Source organism: Herpailurus yagouaroundi, unplaced genomic scaffold (assembly GCF_014898765.1).
Source record: "Herpailurus yagouaroundi ecotype Mexico unplaced genomic scaffold, PumYag 28, whole genome shotgun sequence".
Lineage (NCBI taxonomy): Eukaryota > Metazoa > Chordata > Mammalia > Carnivora > Felidae > Herpailurus > Herpailurus yagouaroundi.
This window is the reverse complement of record NW_024412376.1, coordinates 167,745,461-167,765,727: the sequence shown is the minus strand read 5'-3', so window position 1 is coordinate 167,765,727 and position 20,267 is coordinate 167,745,461. Positions and strand designations below refer to the sequence as shown.

The window sequence follows — 20,267 nt, the reverse complement described above, 5'->3', positions numbered from 1 at the left end:
CCACGGGTTTAAATCTCAAACCATCACCGCCTCTTTTTACTCCAGACTGGTGGTCCTCGGGGAAGTACAACTTTCAGAAACATAATCAGTTCTGTTTGACTTCATTCAGTTCCATGTGCCAACAGACCCACTCATAATTCATTTGGAGATGTATCCTCTCTCTAGACTTTACTGCAGGTACCTTGGCTTTACCAGGAGTTTGTGGGAAAGCCACTGCTGGTCTCTCTCTCTTTTTTTTTTTTTTTTTTTGGAGTTATGTGGTCTAAAACCTTATGGGTGCCATCTTGATTCTTTCAGAGATGTTAACAGTAGGCATTAAGGCCACATCTTTCATTTGTTAAAGGCGGTGTTTTAATTGGCCTTTGTTGCTCAAAGCCCTTTTCAGATTAATCTTTCACTGGTTGGAGAGGAGAATCATTTCTATATTCAAATGCCCAAGACTCCAATTTTCTGGAATCTCTATTCCCTTTCATGCCTCTTTGTACACTGGCCAATTCTCTTGTTTCTTAAGCACTTTGTCGCATGCAGCAAAAGTGACCAGAACACGTTTTAGTTCTGTTGGCCACTCGGCCTAAAGCCTCAGGTAATTCGATGTTATTTGCCTCACAAATTATCACAAAAGACAATTTCACCAAATGTTATGCCATTTACCAAATGCCGTCCTCCAGCCTCCAGTAGATGACTCCTCACTGCCTGCCACCTCCCTGAGAAGCCAGTGCTACATGATTTAGGATTCCTTATACAACCTCTTACTTATGGCACCAAGTCCTATAGATACTATTAGACCAAGTGATGCTGCCATTATAAATTACTCCCAAATCTTACGGCCTACAGCAAGAATAGTTTATCTTTCAGTCTCACTACTTCTTCCTTCCAGGCCCGTCCACCATGTATAATGCAGGGTGATGGAGAAGCCTCTGTCAGTGTCGCCAGCTATGGTGACAGAGACAAGAGAAATCAAGAGGAAGCATGTGCACTTTATTAAAGCCTTAGCTTAGGAGCAACACAAGTCACTTTTGCTTACATTTTATTAGCTAGAGAAAGTCACAGGCCCAAGTCTGTCATCTGCTGGGTAGCGAAGCACCACCTTCCCCCAGAGAAGGGAAGCGGCCTGCAATACTATCTACCACACTCACCTTATGAGAGACTATCTCAAAAGAGCGCCCCAAAAAATCTTAAGAAGAAAAACTAATATATTCTGCAGTGAAAAATTCTTTTTTAAGTTTCACTCTGAAAATGTTGAGTTGAATGCATAGCCAAAAAGGAACATTTTGTAAAACTTTTAGGAAACCACCTAACTGGGCAAATGTGTAATGATTACTGTACTGTGGCATCTTCCTATGTGTGACCAGACATTTACCATGTTGGGTCTTCCGTTCCACGCACAGTGTGTCTCCCCACTTACTAGGTCCTCTTGGACTTCTCTCACTGGCACGGTGAAATCTCAGACATGTGGCTCCTGTACATACTTTGTTAGCTGAGTACTTAAGTTTTTCTTATCTTTGGATGCTACGGATACTACTCCATTATCTTTGAAGTGATTTTAAATTATATTGTCTTTGTTAATTTAAGAGAGCAAGCGTGAGCTGGAGAGAGGCAGAGGGAGAGAGAGAGAATCTTAAGCAGGCTCCACGCTGAGCGATGCAGGGCCTATCTTGGACCCGCAGTTCAGAATGGCTGTGTCTTCCATGAGCATTTGAAAATGCTGAAGCTGGCCGCAGCAGCTCTAAGGTCTGACCTCTCTCCGATGTGACTCCAAGGGCAGGTTCCAGCTCTCAGGCTCTCTGGCTCTGATTGATCAAATTGCAGCTTTCTAGAGGATTTCTAATATTTGTTCCCAGTCTCCATTTTATGTGCAATATATATATTTGATAAAAGGTTTTTCAAGGAAATTGTTAGTCTTTGAAAATGTTACTAAATATTCCAGAATATAATATCAACTTGCCCATTTGCTCTCTGAGTTTCAAACAATAGGACATTTGCATGAAACAAACATTTTTAAGAGTAGATTTGATCTTGCAGCTTTTTACCATGTGCTATTCTAGTCCTCTGTTTGGAACATAAAAGTCATTTCCACAGCAACTAATTATAGTGTAAGTCACAAGCACTGGTTTATTACCGCTGGTGGGGAATTAGAAGCGATCATCATGCAAATATTAAAAGCCTCTTAGTTTTGAAGTTCTCTCAAAAACTAACACAAGCTAATCAAATGCAGAAAAGACACGTACAAGATCCAACGTAGACATGAACTTCTCAGGTTGGCTTTATGGCCAATCAGCTTAACATGAATCTGAAGAGAATTATTTTCTGCCCAGCACTTCGTACCTTTTTCAAAAATCAGCTGAGCATATTTGTGTGGGTCTGTCTCTGGCTCCTCTTTCCTGCTGGTCTCTGCTAACATCCCACTCTCGTGATTTCCGTATGTCATATCTTACTATCGGCTAGTGATTCCTCCTACTTTATTCTTTTTTTTTTTTTTTAATTTTTTTTTTTTAACATTTATTTATTTTTTTGGGACAGAGAGAGACAGAGCATGAACGGGGGAGGGGCAGAGAGAGAGGGAGACACAGAATCGGAAACAGGCTCCAGGCTCTGAGCCATCAGCCCAGAGCCCGACGCGGGGCTCGAACTCACGGACCGCGAGATCGTGACCTGGCTGAAGTCGGACGCTCAACCGACTGCGCCACCCAGGCGCCCCCCTCCTACTTTATTCTTTGTCAACATTGTTTTAGCTATTCCAGGGCATAGGCCTTTTCACATAAATCTTAGACTAAGTGTAGTTATGTCTACAAAACACTTTCTTGGATTTTAATAGGGATTGAATTAAGCCTATGGATGAATCTAGAGAGACCAGACGCATTTACTATGTTGGGTCTTCCGTTCCACGCACAGTGTGTCTCCCCACTTACTAGGTCCTCTTGGACTTCTCTCACTGGCACGGTGAAATCTCAGACATGTGGCTCCTGTACATACTTTGCTAGCTGAGTACTTAAGTTGTTCTTATCTTTGGATGCTACGGATACTACTCCATTATCTTTGGCGTGATTTTTTTAATTTTTTTCTTTGGACTGATTTTAAATGGTATTGTGTTCGTTTGTTAGTTTAAGAGAGTGAGTACGAGCCAGGGAGAGGAGGGGGAGAGGGGGAGAGAGAGAGAGAGAGGGAGAGAGAGAAACTTAAGTAGGCTCCACGCTCAGCATGGAGCCTGATTCGGGGCTCAGTCTCATGACCCTGGAATTATGACCTGAGCTGAAATCAAGGGTCAGATGCTCAAGTGACTGAGGTACCCAGGCACCCCAGTACTGTGTTTTTAATTTGATTTTCTGCATGTTGTCAATTTATAGAAATGTAATTGGATTTTATATGTTGATATTGTGTCTTGTGACCTTCTAAACTTACTAGTTCTAAGAGTTAAAAAAATTCTTTTCTAGTATGTTCTTTGGGACTTCTATACAGACAATGATGTCATCTGCAAATACAGTTTTATTTCTCCCTTTCCAATCTGATACCATTATTTCTTTTTTCTTGTCTTATTCAATGGCTAGAACTTCAACATTCAATAATAACAAGCTGTCCCTGATCTTAGGGGGAACACATTCAGCTTTTCACCATCAAATGCTGTTAGCTACAGGTTTTTTGGAAGATGCTCTTTATCAAGTTGAGGGAGTTCACTTCTTTTTCTAACTTCCTGAGAGTTTTTATCATGAATGGATGTTGGATTTTGTCAAATGCTTCATCTGAGTCAACAGATATAATCACATTATTTTTATTCTTTAGTTTAATCACATAGTGAATTATATTAATTGATTTCCAAATGTTTAACCAGTCTTGCCTACCTGGAATAAATCCCACTTGAACATGGTGAATAATTATTTTTATACATTGTTGGATTTGGCCCGCTGATAATTTGTTGAGGATTTTAGCACCTAAGTTTGTGAGGGATATTGAACTGTAGAGGGTTTGAGTTTTTTGGTTTATTTTGTTTTTACTCTCTTTGGTTTAAGCATTAGAGTAATACTGGCTTCACAGTATTGGGAAGTGTTCTTATATTTTCTAGAAGGCATTATATACACTTAGGTGTTTAATTCTTCTTTAAATGTTTGGTAAAATACTCCAGGGAAGCCATCTGGACCTAGGGGCTTTTTTTTTTTTAATTTAATTTTTTTATTTTTTTAAATTTACATCCAAATTAGTTAGCATATAGTGCAACAATGATTTCAGGAGTAGATTCTTTAGGGGCTTATTTTTAAGAAACTTATAAATTACAAATTCAACATCTTTAATGATTATACGACTATTCAGATTATCTATTTCATCTTAGTTGGGGTTTGGTAGTTCGTGGTTTTGAAGAAATTGGTCCATTTCTCCCAAATTGTTGAATGTTTTTAGCACAAAGTTGTTTGTCATACTCCCTTCTTACCCTTTGGATGTCTGCTGGATTTGTATTAATATCCTTTATTCCATTCCTGATACTGATGATTTGCATCCTGTTTTTATTTTTGTCAGTTTACCAATTTTATTGATGTTTCAAAGAATCAGCTTTTTTTTTTTTTAATGTTTATTTTTGAGAGAGAGCAAAAAAGCGAGAGTGTGAGTGAGGGATGGCGTCAGCATATTGTCAGCACAGAGCCTGACGCAGGGCCTGAACTCAGGACCCGCGAGATCATGATCTGAGCTGAAGTCGGATGTTTAACTGACTGAGCCACCCAGGCGTCCCTCAAAGAATCGGTGTTTGTTTCATTGGTCTTCTCTGCTGTTTTCCTAGTTTCAATTTTATTGATTTCTGCTCTTATCTTTATTAGTTCTTTCGTTGTCCTTGTTTTCCATACCTTTGGAGAAAGGGCAGGGGTGAAACCAAATCTATGACATGCTAAAAAAACCCGCTGTATTATGTTATATCCTAACCGAAGGGAGAGGGAGGCGGAAGAAAGGACATTCGGGAGGAAGACGGTGAGCACTTGTGCTCGAGGTGCAGAGGAGGGAAGAGAGGCAAAGATCAGGCACCCGAAGAGGCGCTCAGCACTGTCAGTCATCAGGGGACGTGAGTCAGAACCACAGCGAGACAGCACCTCACACCCACCAGGACAGCGAGGACCCAACAGACAGACGGTAAAAGGTATCGGCGAGAACACGGGTAGAGTGGAAGCCCATGCGCTTAGGAGAGTGCAAAGTAGGATCACTACCTTGTTCCTCCAAAACTTAAATACAGTTGCCACTGAACTGTACGTTTTGAAATGGTTGAGATGGTAAATCTTATATTATTGTATTTTACCACAAGAAACAAAAGTTAAACAGAGAATCACTGTAGGGCCCGGCAATTCTGTCAGGTTAGAAATGAAAACACGTGTGCACACAAAACTCGTACGTGGACGCTCGCAGCATTATTATTCCTAACAGCCGGAAAAACCCACACAACGCCCGCCAGCTGTGAATGGCTAAACAAACGGAAGATTATTTGCTCATTTAAACCAAAACATAGACGACACACTATTCTATATAAAGGGATATTATTCAGCCATAAAAAAGGAGTGAAGTGCTGATACTCGCTACCATGAGGATAAACCTTAAAAATATTATGTCTGGTGAAAGAAGCCAGACACGGGAGCCCACATATCGTAAGGTTCCATGAATGTGAAACATCCAGAACAGACGAGTGTAGAGACGGAAGGTAGACTAGTGGTTTCCGTGGGGGGAGGAAAAATGGGGAGTGACAGGGATACAAGCGCAGCTTCTCTCTGGAGGGGTGGAAACGTTCTGGAACTAGGCAGTGGCAATGGTTGCAAAATCTTGTGAATGTACTGAAAACTGCTGAATTGTACACCTTAAAAGGGTGAGTTTTATGGTAGGTAAATTATATCCCAATTTAAAAAAGAACAAGGAGAAGGGCATCTCCCGACGCAGAGCCTTTGAGCTGGGGATTGCAGGTGGCGAGTGCCCGAGCCCACTCGTACTGTGGACCTCAGCGCCAACTGCACCCTGAAGGATGGTAATAACTGTCCTGGATGGAGGAGTTCCGGGCTTCAAACTGGAAGAAGAAAAGCCTAAGTAGGTAAAGGGAAAGTTTATTCAAAAAAAGCAAAGATGAGCCAGCAGTGAGGAAGAACAAGGAGTAAGCGTAGATTTCTTTTGTACCTAAACAGTAACTGAGGGCTTCATTGGGGTTGAAAATAGGGCTTCCCTGAAGCCACCCTAGACGGTCGTTGTTGTTGTTGCTCTCAGTAGAGGGGAAGGCGGAAGTCGACAAGGGGAATCTAACACTGCTAGAGTAAAAATGGAAAATAAAGAGCCTGTGGATGAGGACTTCCATGTAAAGTTGTACTGGTTGTGCACTGCACAACCCTAGGAGGTGCCGCTCACAATGATGTGTAAATGAGTGGCATTGCCTAGAGATATGCCATGCACAGTCCTGATCTTGGCAATAGAGGATGCTTCCTCTTTTCAGACAGCAACTCTGAAGACTGGGAGAAGGGCACACGTTGACACTGAGGCGGAGTGGGAGGGAGTTCAGGGGCTCATCTCATGTCTGAAGGCTTCTTTGTCATTCAAGTAAAAGGTGAGGTTTTCTTTCAAGATTAGAGAGAAGAGTAGACGTTTGTGGCAAGTCTAAAAACATCTGGAGCAGCCAATGAGTAGAGACTAGACAACTGTGTGGCCTGGGGGTGAAGGGGGTGTGGAGGAGGAGTCTGGACTGCATCCTATGGAAGGACTCCCAGGAAGGGAGCGCAGACAGGAGAGGAGGGCTGGGCGGCCAGAGAGGAACCCGGGCCACAGTTTGGGGGGGAGGTGGGGTCTCGGGTCTCAGTATGAGGTGGCCCCGGAGGGGTGGCCAGTATGGGGGAGGCCCCGGCCTAGATGCTACAGATGGTACAGGGGACCCAGGCCCGGTGGCCAGACTGCAGGTCGCTGCTGGGAGCTGGCTGAGGCCATGACCGCCTTGCCCTATGGTGGGGGGGGGGGGGGGCCGCCATGCCCTCCCCGCCCCCCCCACCGGCCTAATGGTCTGGGGTTCCGTGGATTTTGTGACCTCCCCCTCGGATGCCATCATGAGCCTAATTCCCACAACCACTCTTCAGAATCCAGCTCGACGTATACCTCCCTCCTCTTGGGTATACAAGAGTAATTTTCCCAATTCTTAAAATTCAAGTTAGGGTTGAAGTCTTGTGATGGTGGGGGCCTGGAGAGGAGATGCTTTCTGGCCAACGGGCTCCATGCTATTCCCTCATTCACCCAACAGACGCACACTGAGACCGCACACCTCACGGGGAGGCAGGGGGCAGGGCCCCCATAAAGGGACACTGAGGCAGGGACATTCCAGCGGGACGGGCCGGATAGACACCATGGATATTTGTGGTGACAGGGAGGTCAGGTCCTCGAGGGAAGCCATGGGGCTGCACAATGGGCTGTTGGGGAGTCACGGGGACACTCGGGGAAAGAGCTTCTCAAGTGAGGGAAGCAAAGGCCTGGGTGAGGCAAGTACCTGGAGTGCCCGGTGGCTGTGGGGGCCCAGGTGGGGAGGGGTTGGTGCCCGTGCTGGATGGGGGGCCGGCCTCACAGGGCTCACGCGACTTCGGAAAGGACCGTGAAGTGCACAGAGAGGGAAGTACAGCGGCCTGAGCACCCCAGCCTTGGTGGAGCGGTGCCTCCAGGGGGGACTCCTGAGGGGAGCCAGGCTGCGGGGGAGGAGGCCCGAGGCAGGAGGGAAGGTGGAGCGAGCAGCTGCTGGTGGGGGGACGGAGAGCAGGGCGGTGGCCTTCCCGACAGGTGGCCACCCAGCGCCTCTCGCACCACATAGCAGCATCTCGGCTTAGCTCGAGGCAGGGCGTACCTGCCCCGGGGAAACCGAGTGCTCCTCCTTGTTCCGGAGAGGAGCTGCTACCTGCCTCCCTTGCAGCTACAGCCCTGCTCTGGAAAGGCTGCAAGGCAGCTGTGTGCAGCAGGGCCTAGGCGGGATTCCCTCCTGACAAGGGGGGCTCTGAGGGGGAGCCCCCACTTCCCTCTCTTCTCCTGAGAGAGGGGGCAGCAGGTACTTCACAATCGGGACCAGGAAAAGCTGACAGCCCGGGGACACAGACGCAGGCGTCTGAGACACTGTCCGGCCGCGCAACAAAACCTGAGGCCGTCGCCCCCAGAATTCTCTGTGAGTGTAGGTCACCATCAGGCAGGGACCGTCCCTTGTGGCCTGAGGTGCTCCCGGCATGATGGGGTGGGAGTGCGGAGACAAGGGCCCGTGCCCAGCACAGCGCACGCACACCCCACGCACGTGTGGAGGGGGGCGGACTCCCACCCTGGACTCTTTAGTATCTGCGGTACATTCTCTAGCAAGGGGCTTCGTGTTTGGAGGCGAAGGGCATGGGTTCTTTCATAATTAGGGAAACTGGCATCCAGTTGTCTACTCCTTCCTTCAAACGGATCAACTACTACAGACACATAATTTCTTTCTTAAAAAATAGTCTTGGAATAACTTCAGGCTTTTGAAAACTCATGTCAGCATTCCTGCAGATCTGATAACATTGTGAGCTCATATATCTTACCACAGTGAAGTCAGGGTAGAAGATACATCATCTTTTTCAGATTCCCGGAATAGCTTCCAAAGTTCCGGATCCCCAGATAAGTGTGCAAGAATGTGCAATTCAATCTGTGAAAAGTCTGTGAGATAAGAGTCTACACTAATTCGGAATCACGAACAGCCTCTCGTCGTTGTACCCGCGGCCCAGCCCACCCTCAACTTTCCGTCCTCACTGCGGCCTCTCTAGCGACATCCCCCCACCCAACTGCCAGGTTCCTTTGGCCTCAGGGCCACCGGCCATCCCTGTCTCTGCAAGTCTAAGTAAGAGATTCCCCCCGCCCGCCTCTGTGAGGCCAGCAGCGCCTCGCCTGTTTATTCTGTACATCGGAAGTGTGGAAGGGCCTGCTGTGTGCCAGGCTGTGCGCTTGGCATTTGTTAGGGAACAGAACAGACCAGCCTTTCTCCGCAGAGCCTACGTTCCAGGAGCAGGAGACACTGTGAGTTATCTAGAGTGTCGGAAGACGAGAAGTGGAAAAGACGGATCAAGAAAGGAGGTTGATGAGTGAGTGGCCGTCGGTATACACGTCCCTGAGACAGTGATGTCTGAGCAAAGGCACAGAGGAGGTGAAGGAGGGAGCTAGAAGGTCTCTAGTGAAGAGGTTCCATGCTGGGCACGAGGTGGGGCTGGCCCACGTCGGAGGCCAGCACATCTGCAGCGAGTGAGCAAGGCAGGGAGCCAGGGTGATGAGGACAGATGGCAGGAAGGAGAGGCAGACGGGGTGGGGCTGTACAGGGGCATCTGGGGTCTAGACAGGGTGAGGGACCCTGGGAGCAGATCTGCTTCTATTCACTATGCACAAGAAATCTCTCCGCATAGATTTTTGCCTTAGGATTTATTTTAAAGAGTGAATTCTGTAAGTACTTTTGAAGTATTCGTCTCCAAACACATGAACTGTATGAGATGCATAAAGTGAGCTGCAGTGACACAGGGTGTCTCTCGGACATAGTCTGCCTGCACCTGCCGCCAGGAAGGTGTGGCCCTCGGGTGAGACCAACGTGCTCCTTGGGGAGACGGTGAGCCTTCGGCCTTCCGCACCTGAATTGTTATTTCAAGGGCACTTGGCGAATCTGGACACGAGCTTCTTCACAGCCAGTTCTCACAAAGTTTATTCAAATATCATTCCACATTTAAGGGTCCAGATTTCTGACTGCTGAATATATTTATTAACATAATTTAGAAATATCATGGTACTGCTGAGAGTAAAGTGGATTTTCTGTTGTTAAAATTTTATGTTGTGTCTGGAATTCCTGGTGAGGAAAAGCTCAAAAACTACTGACTCTTGAACGTACTCCAGTTAAGAACAGTCTAGGGACTCCCTGAACCTCTCCGACCAGGAGACAGACTTTGGGGAAGTGCGGTCCTACGATGCACCAATGTGATTTGAAGGGCGGCAGGAGGCAAAGTTGCTACGGTCACCTCCCCGGTCCTGCTGAAGTGTGACTTCGTGTATTTGAAAAGGACCCCTCGTCATGATTCACTGTTCTGTGGGGACCCAGCAGAAGCAGCAGCTCCTGAAGCAGAGGGGGCAGGACCCCCCCGCCCCGGGGGGCAGGACCCCAGGGGGAGGGGCCACAGAACCTTCTTTGCTCAGGTTGGGGCTTTTTCTTTTTTATAAATGTAGCCAGCAGCATTACCATGGAAGAGCTCAAAAGAAAGGTGTTAGCATGCTTTTATAAACATTTCCAGTAGTTTTCAGACTTCGATAAAAGCCAGTTTTACTGTGTTTGTTTCTCTCCTCTCTTGGGAAGCTGGTGAGGGAGAGATGGTGGGAGGGGAGCCGCTTTCCTTGTATAATCATCATCTCTTTTAACTCCCTAAAAGGGAGTTTATTTTTCAATGTGTACTTAAATCCTGGTCATGCAAAAACAGAGAACTTCAGGAACCAAAGAAATGAGTTCTACAGAAAAGCAATTATATACACTTGTAGGTTTTTAGAAAAATGTTACCCCAGACTTCAGCAAAGTAGAAAGAAATAGGTTACCTTTAAAATACTGCAGTTTAGGGGCGCCTGGGTGGCGCAGTAGGTTAAGCGTCCGACTTCAGCCAGGTCACGATCTCGCGGTCCGTGAGTTCGAGCCCCGCGTCGGGCTCTGGGCTGATGGCTCAGAGCCTGGAGCCTGTTTCCGATTCTGTGTCTCCCTCTCTCTCTGCCCCTCTCCCGTTCATGCTCTGTCTCTCTCTGTCCCAAAAATAAAATAAACGTTGAAAAAAAATTTTTTTAAATACTGCGGTTTAGTAATCCGAATTGGGTGCTTGGAGATACCTTGAACATTCTGTGAATAAGAGGAGGACAGTTTTAGCTAAAATATCTACTCATAAATTAACCTGTATCATTTAATATTATTATTTATTATTGTTTTCATTTTTCTTAATGTTTATTTTTGAGAGAGAGAGAGAGAGAGAGAGAGAGAGAGAGAGAGAGGCAGAGAGAGAGGGAGACACAGAATCTGAAGCAGGCTCCAGGCTCTGAGCCGTCAGCACAGAACCTGACGTGGGCCTCGAACTCATGAGCTGTGAGACCATGACCTGAGTTGAAGTCAGACGCTCAACTGATTGAGCCACCCAGGTGCCCCTCTTGTTTATTATTTTTAAAGTAAGCTCTACACCCAACATGGCACTTGGACCCATGGCCCCGAGATCAAGAGTCACACGCTCAATCGACTGAGCCAGGCAGGTGCCCCCAAATCTGTATCACTTAAGGGCATTTAAAATGCGTCATATTTTATCAAAATACCTAGTGCCAATACACATTATGCACAGGCATATGACTGCTCAACACAAGAGTCTAATACTGAAACATGACTCTGTTGAGTACACCACTAAGTATAGCTGGCAAATATGAGAACAATTCTTTTTGACTCTAGCCTGTGCAGCCCTTATTGTAATTATACACAGTAATGCTGTTAGCAGCAGCCTAAATTACAAACTTAGTTAAAATTTTCTACATAACATGCTAAATGTAGATTTCTGTGAAGTCTGTATAGTGTAGTTTCCCCTTAAAAACATATTTTAAGATGAAAATCCTGGTCTCTCCACCCTTGTCTGGTGCTCTTGGCACTCGGTACTGGCCTCAGTCTGGGCACGTGCAGCCACCCCGTGGCTGGTGGCCACTTTGTCCACATCCCCCGCAACAGCTTGCTAAGCACCTTCACACCTTCACAACTTGGACTGAATGGCCGCTGACTTCTAGCCTGTCACTGCCATTCAAACTGAGAACTTCTGGAGCAGTATCCTTTTGTGCTCGGTAGTACCTTCCACAGAGACACCCTGCTTTGCCTGTAATGGAACTCATTGGGCACTGGTTGGTCTACACTCCCTGACTACTCTGGTGAGGCTACTGGGCATCTCAGACCCTGTGATTCAGGCCCAGCAACCCCAGGAGGCAGGCACCATCACCCTATTTTTTAAGGTGAGGATATTGAGGCCCAGAGGTATGAAGCTAGTGGCTCTCAAGTTTTCTGTACAACAGAATCACATGACATTTAAAAACAATACCAAATATTCACACGATAAGCTCAGTAACAGAATACAGACAACAGAAGACAAGAGCCAGTGAACTTAAAGACAGATCAGTAGAAACTATCCAACATAGAGGAGAGAAGAAAAATGTTGGGGGAACATGAACAGAGGCGCAGGGACCTGTGGGATAATATCAAAAGTACAATATGATTGTGTGTCATTTTATTATTTAAAAAAATTTTTTAATGTTTATTTTTGAGAGAGACAGAGAGACAGAGCATGAGTGGAGGGAGGGGCAGAGAGAGAGACAGAGAGAGAGAGAGACAGAATTGGAAGCAGGCTCCAGGCTCCGAGCTGTCAGCACAGAGCCCAATGCAGGGCTGGAACCCACGAACTGCGAGATCATGACCTGAGCCAAAGTCACATGCTAAACTGACTGAGCCACCCAGGGGCCCCTGATTGTGTTATTTTAGTCCCTGAAAAAGACTTGTGTACACACACACACACACACACACACACACACAAACCCTTAAATAATGGCTAAAAATATCCCAGATTTAGTGAAAAACATGTTTTTCAGATTCAAGAAGGTGAACAACCTTAAATAAGATGAATTAAAAGAAAATCAGGCCTGGAAACATCACAGTCAAACTGCTGAAAACCAAAGATTAAGAACAAAGTTGAAAGCAGGCCAAGCAAAATGACACAGGACACGCAGAGGGGCGACCACGCGGGCGGCTGCAGGCCTCCCTGCTGGAGCCAGGTCCACGGACGACAGCGGGGCGGGACGCAGGCTCTGTCAACTCAGAACTGCTCTTCGACAAACTGTGTCCTCCCAGAATGATGGCAAACTGAAGATACCCTTGGGCGAATAAAAACAGACAACATGTCCTCCGGGGCCTGCTCTGAAGGAGGTGCTAAGAAAGTTGTTCAGGCTGAAGGGGAAGGTCCCAAGAAAGCCTGGAAGTTGAGAAATGAAGTGAGCAACAGAGAGGCTCAGGACCCGGAGAAGCGTAACAGACTATTTTTTCCCAAGCTCTTTAGAATATTTACTACTGTTCAAAGCAAACACTATAACACTTTCTGGGGTGTTTATAGCGTGTGCAGACATAACGCATAGCGGCGATGACAGAAGATGGTGTTTGTAAGTCTTCCACAACTTACGGAAAGTGGTAAAATGTTCCATGCAAAAATACACTGAAAATTGATATGTATACTATAATTCGGTAGCCATCACTAAAAAATATTACACAACGAGATGTAGCAAAAAATCCAATATACAAATTGAAATGGAATTCTAAAAATTATTCAGTAATTCAAAGAAAGGTATGAAAGAGGGAACAGAAGAACAAAAACAGAAGGAACTAACAGAAAAACAAAATGGTGACCCAAACCCAACCATACCAGTAATCACACTCAATTTAAATACTTTAAACACACCAATTAAAAACTGAGTTTGTTTGAGTGCACAAAAAAGACCCAACTATATACTGTCTACAAGAAATCTACTTTAATAAGATTTAGATAGATTACAAGTAAATGGATGAAACAAGATATATGCCATGCAAACAGTGATTAGAAGACATCTGGAGTGGTTACATTAACATAAGACAAAGCATCATTCAGAAGGGAAAATACCTGTATGAAGAAAACATCATGGAATGATAAAAAGGTAAATTTACAAAGAAATATAAATTCTAAATGTGCAGACATCTAACAACAGAACTTAAAAACACACAAAACAAGAACTGGTAGGCTTGCAACAAGAAACAGACAAATCCACAATTACATTACAGGTGTAAACACCCCTCTCTCAGTAGTATGTAGAAATGTGGAGATAAAATCAGCAAGGATACAGAAGACATGAGTAACACTGTCAACCAGCTTGACCTGACTGACATTTATAGAACACTATGTCCATAGACAGAACACCTATTCTTTTCAAGTGCACCTGATACATTGGTCAAGATAGACGACACCATAGCTTGTAAAACAAGCAGATTTAGAAGAATTCAAATCATTCAAAGTGTGTTCTCTGGCCGTAATAAAGGTAAACTAAGAATTATCTGGAAAATTCACAAATATTTGGACATTAAATAACATACTTCTTAATTAGTCAGGAGTCAAAGTAGAAGTCTCAAGGGAACTTAGAAAATATATTGAATGGAGCACAGAAGAAAACACACAGTATCAGAATTCATGGCATGTAGCCAAAGCAGTACTTACAGGGAATTTTATAGCATGAAATGTTTATATTGGAGAAAAAGAAAGGCCTCAAGTCAATAAGCTTCTACCTTGAGGAACTAGAAAGAGAAGAGCAAATTAATTCTAATGCAAGAAACAGATAATGGAGCTGAAATTAATGACATTTAAAACAGAAAAGCAATACAGCTGACCCTTGAAAACATGGGCTTAAACCGTGCAGACCCACATACACATGGGGTTTTTTGAAAAATACAGGACAGGACTGTAAATGTATTTTCTCTTCCTTGGGGTTTTCTTAATGGCATTTTCTTTTCTCTAACTCACTTTATTGTATGAATATGGCACATAATACAGAATATGTTGATCAACTATATCTGTTATTGGTTAGGCTTCCAGTCAACAGTAGGCTGTTTGGGGGAGTCAAAAGTCCTATGTAAATTTTCTACTGAGCTGGGGGTCAGTGCCCCAACTCTTGTGTTGCACAGGAGTCAATTGTGCTGAAAAATCAGTGAAACCCAAACCTAGTTCTTGTAAAAGACCAATAAAAATGATAAACCTCTACCTAAACTGTTCAAGAAAAAAAAGAGGAAGGTGAAAATGATCAATTTCAGGAATGAAAGGCAGATATCACCACCGAGCACACAGACACTAAGGACAATAAAGAAACTGTATGAGCACAATATGCCCATAAACTCGACAACTTAGATGAAGGGGGCGAGTTCCTTGAAACACACAAATTATCAAAATTCACTCAAGAAAAAACAGGAAATCTGGATAACCTACATCTATTAACAAAAATTGACTCTGTAGTTAAGAACCTTTCCACAAATAAAATTCTAGGTCCAGAAAGTTTCTGGTGAATTCTACCAGTTATTTAAGGAATAAATAATATGAATTCTGCATGATCTCTACCAGAAAGTAAAAGAGAATACTTTCTAACTCATTTTATGAGGCCAGTAATATCCTAATAGCAAAACCAGACAAAGGCATTTCAAGAAGAGAAAACTATGGACCAGTATCTCTCATGAATATAGCCAGAAACAATCCTAAACAAAATATTAGCAAATCAATTCAGCAATAGGACAATTGTCATGACCAAGTGGGGTTAATCCCACAAACCCCAGCCTTGGTTGGTTCAACATTTAAAAATCCATCAGTGTTATTCCCTATATGAATACATTGAAAAAAAAATCATATGACCTTAATAGATGCAGAGAAAGCATTTGAAAAAAATTAAACATCCCTTCATGATAAAAACTGCTCTCAGTAAACTAGGAATGGGAAGAAATTCTCTACCTTGACAAGACAAGGAGAATCTGTGACAAAACGTAAAATGAACCCCACTCCTGATGGTGGAAGACGGTCTCCTCTGGAGATGGGGGTGGGGCTCAGATGTCTGCTCACAGCATTCCAGTCAACACAACAGATGAAGTCTGAGCTAGTACGATAAGGCAAGAAAAAGAAAAGGCACATGGTATAAAGAAAGAAAGAAAACGGCCATTATTCACTGAAGATATGATTGTCTATTTAGAGGAACCCATGGAAACGACAAATAAGCTCCTTGGAACTAATAAATGAGCTGACCAAGGTACCAGGGAACAAAGTCAACAACATACAATCAATTATATATCTACATATTACCAATGAACAATTGGGCATTGAGAGAAAATGAACAATGCCATTTATAACAGCACCCCAAAATACCTAGGTATAAATCAGTATGCTGAAAACTACAAAGTCCTGATGAAAGCAATTAAAGCCCTAAATAAATGGAAAGATAAACCATGTTCTTTTTTTTTAGAAAAATTTTTTAATTTAATTTTAATTTTTTAATTTTTTAAAATTTACATCCAAGTTAGCATATAGTGCAACAATGATTTCAGGAGTAGATTCTTTAACACCCCTTATCCATTTAGCTCATCTCTCCTCCCACAACCCCTCCAGTAACCCGCAGTTTGTTCTCCATATTTATGAGTCTCTTCTGTTTTGTCCCCCTCCCTGTTTTTATATTCTTTTTGCTTCCCTTCCCTTGTGTTCATCTGTTCTGTATCTAAAGGACTCATATTAGTGAAGTCATATAATATTCGTCTTTCTTTGACTAATTTTGCTTAGCATAATACCTTCTAGTTCCATCCACATAGTTGCAAATGGCAAGATTTCATTCTTTTTGATTGCCGAGCAATACTCCATTGTATATATATACCACATCTTCTTTATCCATTCATCCATCGATGGACATTTGGGCTCTTTCCATACTTTGCCTATTGTCAATAGCACTGCTATAAACGTGGGAGTGCATGTGTCCCTTCGAAACAGCATACCTGTATCCCATGGATAAATACCTAGTAGTGCAATTGCTGGGTTGTAGGGTAGTTCTATTTTTAATTTTTTGAGGAACCTCCATACTGCTTTCCAGAGTGGCTGCACCAGTTTGCATTCCCACCAGCAGTGCAAAAGGGATCCTCTTTCTCTGCATCCTCGCCAACATCTGTTGTTGCCTGAGTTATTAATGTTAGCCATTCTGATAGGTGTGAGGTGGTATCTCATTGTGGCTTTGATTTGTAGTTCCCTGATGATGGATGATGTTGAGCATTTTTTCATGTGTCTGTTGGCCATCTGGATGTCTTCTTTGGAGAAGTGTCTATTCGTGTCTTTGGCCCATTTCTTCACTGGATTATTTGTTTTATGGGTATTGAGTTTCATAAGTTCTTTATAGATTTTGGATACTAACCCTTTATCTGATATGTCGTTTGCAAATATCTTCTCCCATTCTGTCGGTTGCCTTTTAGTTTTGCTGATTGTTTCCTTTGCTGTGCAGAAGCTTTTTATTTTGAGGAGGTCCCAATAGTTCATTTTTGCTTTTGTTTCCCTTGCCTCTGGAGACGTGTTGAGTAAGAAGTTGCTACAGCCAAGATCAAAGAGGATTTTTCCTGCTTTCTCCTCAAGGATTTTGATGGCTTCCTGTCTTACATTGAGGTCTTTCATCCATTTTGAGCTTATTTTTGTGTCTGGTGTAAGAAAGTGGTCCAGGTTCATTCTTCTGCATGTCGCTGTCCAGTTTTCCCAGCACCACATGCTGAAGAGACTGTCTTGATTCCATTGGATGTTCTTTCCTGCTTTGTCAAAGATTAGCTTGCCATACGTTTGTGGGTCCATTTCTGGGTTCTCTGTTCTGTTCCATTGATCTGAGTGTCTGTTTTTGTGACAGTACCATACTGTCTTGATGCTTACAGCTTTGTAACACAGCTTGAAGTCCGGGAAGATATACCATGTACTTGGATTAGAATACTCACTATTAAATGCCAATGACCTCCAAATTTATCTACAAGTTCAACACAATCCCAGTTGAAATCCCAGCAGGATATTATTTCACGGCCATCAACAAGCTATATTGTTCTATATAGTTCTATAATTATGCATCAGAGGTCTAAATGTAAAATGTAAAACTCTAAAACTTTTAGAAAAAAAAGGCAACTGATGGAATGGGGAAAGATATTTAGAAATGACATATCGGATAAAGGGCTAGTATCTAAAATCTATAAGGAACTCACCAAACTCCACACCTGAAAAACAATCCAGTGAAGAAATGGGCAGAAGACATGAATAGACACGTTTCCAAAGAAGACATCCAGATGGCCAACTGACACATGAAAAGATGCTCAACGTCACTCATCATCAGGGAAACTTCACAAATCAAAACCACACTGAGATACCACCTCACGCCTTTAGTCAGAGTAGCTAAAATGAACAAATCAGGAGACTAGAGATGCTGGAGAGGATGTGAAGAAACGGGAACCCTCTTGCACTGCTGGTGGGAATGCAAACTGGTGTAGCTGCTCTGGAAAAGTGTGGAGTTTCCTCAAAAAATTAAAAATAGAACTACTCTATGACCCAGCACTAGCACTGCTAGGAATTTACCCAAGGGATACAGGAGTGCTGACGCATAGGGGCACACGCACCCCAATGTTTATAGCAGCACTTTCAACAGTAGTCAAATTATGGAAAGAGCCTAAATGTCCATCAACTGATGAATGGATAAAGAAGATGTGGCTTATATATACAGTGGAATAATACTTGGCAATGAGAAAGCATGAAATCCTGCCATTTGTAGCAACGTGGATGGAACTGGAAGGTATTATGCTAAGTGAAATAAGTCAGAGAAAGACAGATACCATATGTTTTCATTCATATGTGTATCTAGAGAAACTTAACAGAAGACCATGGGGGAGGGGAACGGGAAAAAAGAGGTTACAGAGAGGGAGGGAGGTAAACCATAAGAGACTCTTCAATACTGAGAACAAACTGAGGGTTGATGGGGGGGGGGAGAGGGAAAATGGGTGATGGGCATTGATGAGGGCACTTGTTGGGATGAACACTGGATGTTGTATGGAAACCAATTTGACAATCACTTATGCTAAATAAACAAATAAATAAATAAATTCCAAAAATAATTAATGTAATACATCAAATTAGTAGAATAAAGGGAAAAAAAACCCCACACAATAAAACTTTAAGAGCATTTGATAAAATCCAACACTCATATGCAAATATCTCAACTAACTAGGGGGGAGAAAGAATATTCTCAACCTAAGAAAGAACATCTATAAAATTTATTCACTTTGAGTAATTTTAGTCATAGCTTGTATAAAAATAAGATGTGTTCTCTACCCAACAGAATGCCAAATCAGGACCAGGTCAGACTGTAACTAGTGTGCCCAGCCTAACTGCCCCTGGTGAGACGGTGTGGTGTCAGGGTCAGCCAGCACACAAGCGCACAATTCCTAATGTCATTCCTCCCAGGGCTCATAAAACATCAGCTTTACTGAAAATTGCTTTGCCCAAGGGAGAGAGAAACAAGTTTGCCATCTGTTCTGAGAAAGCAGTAATGTTAAGTTTAAATGGATTGTTTTTAGATGACTACAAAGGAAGCCTTTTAATAATTAAATGGCAATTTTTAAGTTTTACGATATAACAAATAACAGGATAAGAGAAACTTCACCAAATCCCTAACTTATAAATAGCATGCTTTGTTAAATATGCTCCTTCACAGAACACGATCCTGAGACGGGTGTCGGCCCACGCCGGGCTCTTCGTGGGCAATGTCTTTCCCATTGCTCTGCTGCTCCCGGTACCAGCCAGGTCTGCAAATGTCGGCTCGCGTACAAGGGTTCATGTTCACGAACGTATACCGGAAATGCCACAGAGCTTCTGCGCTGGCCTCTGTGATGAAAACAGCGATCGGACGGTCCCGTCGCCGGAGTCTCACACACGAATCAGTGCTCGCGCATCCGTCAAGGTGAGCAATGAGTGCGTACCCACGTGAGTCATCAAAGACCAAGGGTGATCCTAACAAGAGCCCGAAACATCTGGGAAGGAGTCAGACCCCATTTGGTGGCCATCTGCATGTGGGCAAAGCCTGGGGGCGGGACCCAGCACACCGAGGGTGTAGGTGGAAGCATGCTTGTGACATGCCCATGGTGGCACTCAAGTCAGACGTGACTAGCAGACCTGTTGTCAAAGACCAACACCAGATGTTAACACACAGGAGAAACTGCCTTTCTGAGGAAGAAGAGGAAAGAAATGACAAACTACTCGCAGATACCGTGTTGTCAGGTGGGGCTGGACTCCCTATGAATCTCCTCAGGTGACGAACTGGCACCCATGCTGACAGGAAACGGGAGTATCTGAATGTCTATGGTGTGAAAGGAAAAACCAGGACACTTGATTTGTTAGGGTCAAACATTATCGTTTGACATCAGCTAGTCCCCTCATGTTGACCACTCACTGAAGCAAGACTTTTTTTTTTTTAAGTATAACTAACATTCAATGTTATATTAGTTTTAAGTGTGCAACGTATTGGTTCAACAACTCTATACATTACTCAGTGCTCATCACGATAAATGTAGCCACCACCCGTCACCGTACGATGTTATGACATGTAGGACTACATTCCCTGTGCTGTAATTTTTATAACTGGAGGTTGTACTCTTTTCTTTTTAATGTTTATTTTTGACAGAGAGACAGAGACAGAGAGAC

General features: G+C 43.7%; 1 protein-coding gene across 1 annotated transcript in view; it reads right to left on the bottom strand.

The window, feature by feature from the left end:
* The window catches only part of POLN (DNA polymerase nu), a 128,158-nt gene that overhangs the window by 58,055 nt on the left and 49,836 nt on the right, over nucleotides 1-20,267 (bottom strand). Inside the window, 3 exon segments of the mRNA XM_040495984.1 lie at nucleotides 8,510-8,646; nucleotides 9,525-9,586; nucleotides 10,794-10,840. Of these exon segments, the coding sequence (XP_040351918.1) occupies nucleotides 8,510-8,646; nucleotides 9,525-9,586; nucleotides 10,794-10,840 (246 nt within the window).